General features: G+C 41.9%; 1 protein-coding gene across 1 annotated transcript; it reads left to right on the forward strand.

The window, feature by feature from the left end:
• The first annotated feature begins 1,568 nt into the window (after positions 1–1,568).
• Positions 1,569–7,952, forward strand: LOC147988766 (uncharacterized). The gene is made up of 7 exons (XM_087535851.1): positions 1,569–3,346; positions 5,867–6,086; positions 6,173–6,568; positions 6,662–6,808; positions 6,903–7,205; positions 7,292–7,372; positions 7,812–7,952. The coding sequence occupies exons 1-7, from the start codon at positions 1,881–1,883 to the stop codon at positions 7,950–7,952; spliced, it is 2,754 nt and encodes a 917-aa protein (XP_087391977.1). The 5' UTR covers positions 1,569–1,880.
• Positions 7,953–8,833: the final 881 nt, after the last annotated feature.

Here is an 8,833-nt window from a genome sequence, read left to right on the forward strand (position 1 = left end):
TTGCATTGGACGCATCCATGCAAGGTAACCTTGCAAATTTCACCGAGAAACCATACATATACATGAACCAAGCCAATAATATGTGTAGATTAGCGGGCAAGTTGAAGGGATGAATACAGAAAATATCACCTTGGAAATTCCGCCGAGAACCCATCACTACCAGAATCGTGATTAAGCCTGTGAGCCAACATATATTCCCGTCGGCCCCGCGTAGACTCCCAGGAAAATGTCATTTTACTGTGGGCCAGACACTGACCGACAGGTTTTTTTACCATATTCCTGTAGGTTCTGAGCAGGCGCACAGGAAAAGTATATCCCTGTGCGTCGCGGCCCACAGGAATCGCATTCGGCCCTTCGCGCCCGCGGGCTGCCGCTTCGCGCCATCGGGTTTTTATTGCGCGCGCATTTTTTCGGAGAGGCCCACCCTTTTGTCTATTTTCCTGTGTGTTTGGGCTCACAGAGTTAGGCCCAATACAAAAGGAGAGGGCAAACACGTACAGCCTCCATCCCCAATTCAGTCGTAGTCTCCAGAATCCTCTCGATCCCCAATCCAGTCCTGCGCTTCACCGCCGCCGCCACCATCGTCCGGTCCACAGCCGGAGCCGCCGCCACACCATCCTCCGGTCCACCGCCGCCGCCGCCACACCATCCGCAGGTCCACCGCCGTGGCAGCAGCTACACCATCCTCCCATCTACCGTCGCGGCTACCTCCCCTCCCTGCGGAAGGCCGTCCTTCCGCCTGCATCTTCCTCACCACTTGCGTAGTGCCGGTCTCTGCCTCGCCACCCACCGGAGCACCAGCATCTGCCCCCCACCAAGCTCCCGTACTTGTCCCCCCATTCAGATTTACACGTCTTCACCTCCGGCTGCCTGTACTCCTCTACTCGCTGCCTCACAAGTCCCCATTCTCCATATCTCTGGTAATATATTACCTTCTTTTCCTAGATCTACGATTTGTTTGCTCTATTTCTTGTGTAGCGTACAAGCTTCGTTGGAACTAATTTAGGCACATCTGATTAGTATACGGTTGATTTGGATAAGTTCAAACACCAATTTTTATGGGTTCCAACGCAAAACTAGTTGTACATGACCATGTACAGTTCTTTGGTGTGCAAGTTGATTTGGACAGATTTGTTTTGGTTGTTCTTAGACGTAAGTTGGAGCTTCTGTAGCAACATCAGTGAACAGCTAGCATGTAGCTTATGTACATGACCATCTAACTGTTCATTTTTTCTAGGTTGTAGCTTCCGTGACACCTACCTGCTATTTATTTATTTATTTAAAGTGAATTTAAGATCTATAAATCCTAGAATAATCTTATCTTTTCATATTCCAGAAACATCAACGAACAGCTAGGGGAGTTCGCTGGCCACCCTTTTCGACGCCGTAATTTCCCAGCTTGAACAAGTATATTGGTAAGTTATAGCTTTGAGCTCTTAAATTTATGTCTGAAACAATTGTCTTTTTGTGAATTGTTATTTGTGCTGCTGCCCTTTAGTATGCTATTATTTTTCTGAAATAGCCCCATTTCTGTGAATTTTATTTCAGTATGAGTTCTTGGTTAAATAATGGAGAACCGTGATTGGATGTATAGTGGATGGGTGTTTGGTCAAGTCCCTTCTAATATATGGCTTGAAGAAACTGCACGATTTATAGACCGGGCCTTCTCTTCCGTAGCTGAAGGTGGTAAAATTAAGTGTCCATGCGCCAAATGTCGGAATTATTTTCCGCAAGAAAGGCACATTGTAGAGAAACACTTGTATAAACATGGGTATAAGCCAAATTACAAAACCTGGACAGAACATGGTGAGAGTTTTGTAGCTGCTGCTGATGGATCTGTCCCTTTAGTACATTAAGAGGGCTGTAATGAAACTGATCGAATGGACAATATGTTGGTTGACTTAGGTGGTAGCCATCTTCCACCGGTTACTGAGGAGCCAACCTCCTCTGCCAAGGCTTTTTATAGGATGGTCAGTAGTGCCGATGAATTGGTACATGAGAACACAAAACACTCACGTCTTTTTGCTGTAGCTCGTTTGCTGGCTACGAAATCACAATACAACATGTCCATTGCACATTTTGATGATACCTTAAAAATAATCCATGAACTTTTGCCTCCTGAATCTAATTTGTCCGAAGACTTCTACCAATCCAAGAAACTCTTAGAAGGTCTTGGGATGCCATATGTCAAAATAGATGTGTGCAAAAATAATTGCATGTTGTATTACAAAGATAACAAACATAAAGAGAAGTGTGACTTTTGTGGCACATCTCGTTACGAGGAAGGCCAAAAGAAAATCCCACGTAAAGTTTTGCGGTACCTCCCTCTAAAAGATAGATTACAAAGGTTGTATGCCAATGAGGAGACCGCAAAGCTTATGCGTTCTCACACTCCTTCCGGGTCTGATAAGATGGTCCACCCATGTGATGGTGAGGCTTGGCAAGATTTTGATAAGGATTTTCCAGAATTTTCATGTGATCCGAGAAGTGTGCGACTTGTCATAGCTACAGATGGTTTTACACCATATAGTTTGGTTGCTGCTCCGTACACGTGCTGGCCAGTGTTTGTAGCTCCGTTAAACCTCCCCCCTGGTTTTCTCTTAAAGCCAGAGTTTATATTTCTTAGTCTTGTGATACCTGGTCCTGAACATCCTGGAAAGAATTTGGGCATTCTAATGCAACCATTAGCAGATGAGCTTATGGAACTGTGGCTGGGGGTTAATACATGGGATGCCTCTGTGAAGAGAAACTTTTTAATGAAAGCAGCTTTTCTATGGTCAGTCCATGATTTCCCTGCTTTTGGTATGTTTGCTGGGTGGAGCACTCATGGGAAGCTATCTTGCCCAGAATGCTTGAGTGATTCAAAATCATTTAGACTTCTGCATGGGCGTAAGGCTTGCTGGTTTGATTGCCATAGGCGCTTTCTACCTCCTGACCATGAGTTCAGAACCCAAGCCAATTCATTTAGAAAGGATACAATAGTGCTTGAGGGGCCATCAAGGCATTTGACAGGGGAGGAAGTGCGAGCTCACATGGTTGCAAATGTATATGACACAGATAACTATAATAAATTGCACAACTGGACCCACATAAGCTGCTTTTGGGATCTTCCATACTTTGATAAACTGAAGCTTAGGCACAACATCGATGTGATGCACAATGAGAAAAATATAGCAGAAGCTATATGGAACACATGCTTTGACATTCCTAATAAAACTAAAGATAATGTGAAGGCAAGAAAAGATCTAGAAGAAATATGCCATCGCCCTAAGCAGCATTTGCATTTGAAGGACAATGGGAAGTGGTTCAAGCCAAGGGCACCATTTGTCATTGAGAAAGATGATAGGTTAACCATTCTTAAATGGTTTAAAGAGCTGAAATTTACCGATGGATATGCAGCGGGTTTTAAAAGAGGAGTTAGCTTCCAGCAAAGGAAGATTTTTGGGCTTAAAAGTCATGATTACCATATCTTCATGGAACGGCTGCTACCAGTTGCATTTCGTGGCTTCATTCCGGAGAATATATGGTTATGTTTGGCCGAGCTAAGCTTTTTCTATAGGCAGCTATGTGCAAAAGAACTTAGCAAAGATGTTGTGAGCTCCCTAGAAAAGAATGCTGCGGTGCTTGTATGCAAACTGGAGAAGATATTCCCTCCTGGTTTCTTTAATTCAATGCAACATCTAATTGTACATCTTCCCTATCAAGCTCGACTAGGAGGCCCTGTCTTAGCCCGATGGATGTATAACTATGAGAGGTAAATCCAGAACTTGTAGTCCACTATAAGGTGGTGTGTTGGCTCTTAGGCTAACTTCTTGACTTGCCCTCGCAGATGCATAGGTAAACTTAAGACAAAAGTGCGCAATAAGGCTCGAGTTGAGGGCTCCATTGTTGAGGCTTATCTCGTTGAGGAGTCAACTAATTTCCTGTCTTTGTACTTTAATCCTAAAGTACGGTCAGTTAGAAACAAGGCACCTCGGTATGATGATGGGGCCTCTACATTTGAATCTGCATGTGACCTTGAGATATTTAAATGCCCTGGCCGATGCATGAGCCCTCAAGGATACCGTGAGCTCAATAACGACGAATACAAGGCTGCTTTCTTGTACATATTGACAAACATGCCTGAAATGGATGATCTTTTCAAGTACGTCTTAAAATCTCAATAACTACTGTGAACAATAATATGTTTTCAACTGTTCATAACTCTAAATAACTTCGTGTAGGGAGTTTGATAATGAGCAGTGGAAGAGCCCTCGAGTTGTTCCAACACCGAAACAACTCCGTGAGTTAAGACTGAATGGCTGGAAATCAGGACCTGCTAGATGTCATGGACCTAATTTTTTTGACTGGTTTAAAACTAAAGTGTTGTCCCTAAAACACTTAAATTTGTGCCCAATATTCATTTAGCTCCAAAACTGACATAAGTAATTATATCTTGCAGTGCATGAAGTCACCTAGCATTCACAATGCTTTACGCCAAATGTCTTACGGTTTTCGCACAAGAGTTGCTACTTATGGCTGTTATGATGTGAATGGGTATAGGTTTCGGTCAGAGAAGTATGAGAGGAAGAAATCTGAATTAACTAGAGTCAATAGTGGGGTTTGTGTTACTTCACTTGATGAAGATGACAACCAATTCGATTATTATGGTGTAATTGAAGATATAATTAAAATAACTTGGGAAGGTAGAATGAAACTGGAGCTAGTCTTATTTGATTGCCGCTGGTTTGATCCAACTTCAGCTGGGGTAAGGAGAACTGAAAATTTGGGATTGGTAGAGATAAATCACACCTCCAAACTCTCAAATTTTGATCCATTTGTTGTGGCTGGTCAAGTTAGTCAAGTATACTACTTGTCTTACCCATGTAAGACTAGAAGAGATCTATTGGACTGGTCGGTGGTATTTCGAGTTCCTCCACGGGGCTATGTTCCTCCAATGGCCAGCAACAACCTTCCACAAGAACCAACACACGGTGTCTTATTCTATCAAGAGGATGGGTTGGAAGGCACTTTTACTATTGATATAGGACTTGGCTTAGAAAACATGGACTCATTTGCATCGGATGAGATTACTGATCCAAAAGAGATAGAACATTTGGAGAAGCTATCTGCTGCTATCCAAGAAGATGAAGATGAAGAAGGGGAGGAAGAAGATGAAGAGGATGAAGAAGATGAAGATGAAGAGGAAGAGGAGGAAGAATATGACGAAGATGAAGAACTTCAATCCCCAACCTATGATCCAAATGATTTCTAATGTTGTGCTGGTTTAGTTTTAGTGTTCTATGGTAGTTTGTGTTATTTTGTATACTAAAAGCAATCGAACGTTGTATTTTAATTCCTGTGTTGGAAGCAACTGAAACTTGATATTATTTATATTGAATATTTCTGAAAGTTTCTTTCTTTCTTGCAAATATGTGTTATTTGACATGTAGCCCACATGGTTTTCCTCTCATTCTGTTCAAATTTGTATTCTAATTCTAGTAGGTTCCCTCTGTAATAGATTTGTCTAACATCTGAATTTGTCTTTATAGGAGATGACTGGACTTCGTCATGTCCGTGCCAGGAGCGGATCAGGCAACAATAACTCACAAAGGACAATTTCTGGCAGCACTAACTCTACCAACCTTTTGTCCCAAAAGAGTAATGTGAACTCATCTCACCCTTCATCTGAGAAGCGTAGAGGAAGACGCATGAGAGCTACTGTTGAATTAAGAGTGCCTCCACGTGGTCGCAAAGTTGGCCTTCAACCTAAAGGTGAAAGGTATCGAAAATGATGTATTGTTGCACATGTGTTTCCTGTTTTTCTAGAACTTGTCAATTAATATAGTTAAAAAAACTTTCAATTAATAACATTTAGTGCATGTAGGCAATTTAAGTATGTACCCTATCATCCCAAGAACTACAAGTACACTACACAACTTGGAGTTCTTCTCAAACGTGAATACCCAGGAAAAATAGAAGAAAAAAATGATGATGGTGTCATCACTAATACGCGCCCGGCTTTGGAGTGGTACGATTACTATCATGATTCGACCCTAGATTTTCAGCAGCGGACAGCCGCAGATCGTGTGAAGGAAGAGTTTTGGGTAAGTATATTTTTTTGGAGTAATTGCAATTATACATATCTTTGTATTGTTGTAAAAATCTGATCTGGAAATTTTTGAACATGTAGAACTTGTTTGAGCTGCATGTGGATGACGAGGAAGATGATAGTGCCCGAATCCGAATTGAGGAAGAGGCTAACCGGATTATTGACACCTATGCAAGGAAAAAGGTGAAAGACATGTTGTACCAACTGCGTGTGGATGCTGTGAAGCTTTACTATGAGAATCAAGGAGAGAAGCTTAATGACTCGATGGCTTGTGCAAGAGAACTTGAATATGAGCAATACCTCCAGAGTAGGATACCATGGTGCAAGGAAGTTGCATGGCCTGGACTATGTCGTTATTGGACATCAAAGGGATACAAGACCAACAGGGGGAGGGGACGAGAAGCTCGCTTGAAATATGAGGATATTGCTCAAAACAGAGGAGGCTCACGACCTTTTGCGGAGGCACAACAATATTTGGTATGTCATGCTTGTTGTATGATTTGCTTCATACTTAGTTTTTCTGTTACATGACAATGCCATGACTTTTCTTGAGTTTCTACGGTCTTGTAGGAAGAGACTCTTGGACCCGAGAAGGCGACGACGCTGAATACATATACTGCAATGAAATGTGGAATGAAGAATGTGAGTAGCAGCGGCAACAATGGTGCAATCATTAGCAATGGTGCAATCATGAGCCAGAAGGCACAAAAACGCATTGTATGTCATTGTTTCTACTACCATACTGCTTATAGATTTTGAGGATGTTAATTTACTAGCATGTTGTGAACAAACTATAATTTTTCATTGTTAGGATGACTATACTACATTGGTCAAAGAGAAGTATCCAGATAATTGGGAGGGAAGAGAGTTGGACGGTGAGCTGTTGTATGAAGCATCAGGTGGCATTCCTCATGGTCGTGTGTCAATAGGCGATGGGGTTGTTAAGAAAGAAGATACTAAATCAGCAGCTAGGAAAAGGAATGCCAGTGCACCAATTTCGCTCACACTTCGAGAGAAGGAACAACTCAGGCGTGCTAATGAAGAAAATGCAGAACTCAGGCGTGCTAAGGAGATGCTACAGCAGAAAGCAGATATGCATGGGCAGCTCATAACTGTATGTACAAATTAACGCCCAAAATCTAAACCAATGGATCTCAACTTCTCAATTATCAACTCGAGTAACATTTCTTCCTTTTGCAGGCACTTTTCAAGGAGATAGGAAAAGAGTTGCCAGCGCATATACTACATATACTAAGCCATGGAGCTGTTTTGCAACCAGAAGTAAGTGTATGAGAAACTTGAAGTTATCTATATCATATGGATGAATGTGTGATGTCCACTACTCAACTTGAATTTGTGCATTCCTTCTGACCTGTCTACGATGATGTAGCTGCAATATCAACATTATGTTGCATATGAGATTTTTTTTCATGTTTTATATCAAGATATTTGGCTGTTTGCATCTGTGAGCTTGTCTACTCTCATAAGATTCTTTAGCTGTTATGCCCAATTTTTTTTCATGTTTTATATCAAGATATTTGGAACTTCAAAGTAGCCTGGACATGTAAATGAAAAGAAAATCCATTCTTGGTGCCAAGCATTAATCAATAAATGGAAATTATTTTGTTCTGTTGTCTCCACTTATTATCCAACAAAGTATTGTGTTTTTATTGTTCTAAATCAGATTAAATAACAATTTGGTTACTTGGGCTTGATTCAGGGGACAAATAACTCGTCTCAAGCCGGCTCACAAGCGGTTGATGGCAACAATGATGTCATGGAGTCGAGCGAGGAGAACGACACCACTGGGAATGTCGGTGATCAGATCGTTGACGCAGCAGCCAACCATGGCGGAAACTGATTGCTCAAACAACATGATAACATCAGACTGTAGGTGGTCTTCATACGCTCTTTTGTGGACTTGTGTATCCAATATGGTTTAGGAATGAGAACTAACATCTGATGGTAGTTGCAAGCCGGCGTATTTTGCTAGTATTGTTGTAGTTGGAAGGTCCTTTTGTGGATGGTACCATTGTAGCCTTGTAGTGTACTTTGTTGATCTATATGTATGGAACTAATGATGATATATGAAGTCTGATGTTGTCATATAAATCTATTCTCACATGGTCTCTGTGAAATAATGTAACATCTGTAGCATCTGGGTTAAGCACATTGCTTTTCCAGCAGGAATATGAAAAAAAACATCATGATGCAACAGTGACGGCCAACGGCTGACAGGAATGCACGTACGTTGCAGCTTTCCTAGCACAAATTCCTGTCGGCTGAACCTACAGGTATAAGTTGGTAGGAATGCCTCCTAGTACAAATTTCCTGGCGGCCTTTCCTGACAGGTGGTTGACAGGAATATGTATTTTCCGGGAGGCATAAATCTGACAGAGCATTTCTTTCGTGTGAGCCAACCGTCAGGAATAACCGACAGCAATAATATTCCTGTGGGCCGACCGGCAGGCATATTGTTTCATTCCTGGCAGGCTATGGCTGTCGGTTGCTCCTGTCGGTTGGCCGACAGGAATTATATTCCTGACGGCCAGTTTTATTTCCCTGACGGCTGTTGGCCCACACGCTTAGTCGCGTTTCTGGTAGTGCATGCATACACGTAGATGATTGGTAGAAAGCGAATACATGTAGATTAGCAGGCAAGTTGAAAGGATAAATACAGAAAGTGTCTAAAAACATCTTGTTTAAACGAGGAAAAAGATGAGCGTAAAGACCGTTCATTAA

The sequence above is a fragment of the Triticum urartu genome, chromosome 1A (assembly GCF_056163025.1).
Source record: "Triticum urartu cultivar PI428250 chromosome 1A, HENAU_Tu73, whole genome shotgun sequence".
NCBI lineage: Eukaryota > Viridiplantae > Streptophyta > Magnoliopsida > Poales > Poaceae > Triticum > Triticum urartu.

Bases quoted from the DNA above. Each gene is read 5' to 3' on its own strand.
- LOC147988766 (XM_087535851.1), top strand. From the start codon at position 1,881: ATGGACAATATGTTGGTTGACTTAGGTGGTAGCCATCTTCCACCGGTT. The intron at 6,087-6,172 runs GTAAGTATATTT...TTGAACATGTAG, and splicing joins GTGTGAAGGAAGAGTTTTGG to AACTTGTTTGAGCTGCATGT. The intron at 7,206-7,291 runs GTATGTACAAAT...TTCCTTTTGCAG, and splicing joins TGCATGGGCAGCTCATAACT to GCACTTTTCAAGGAGATAGG.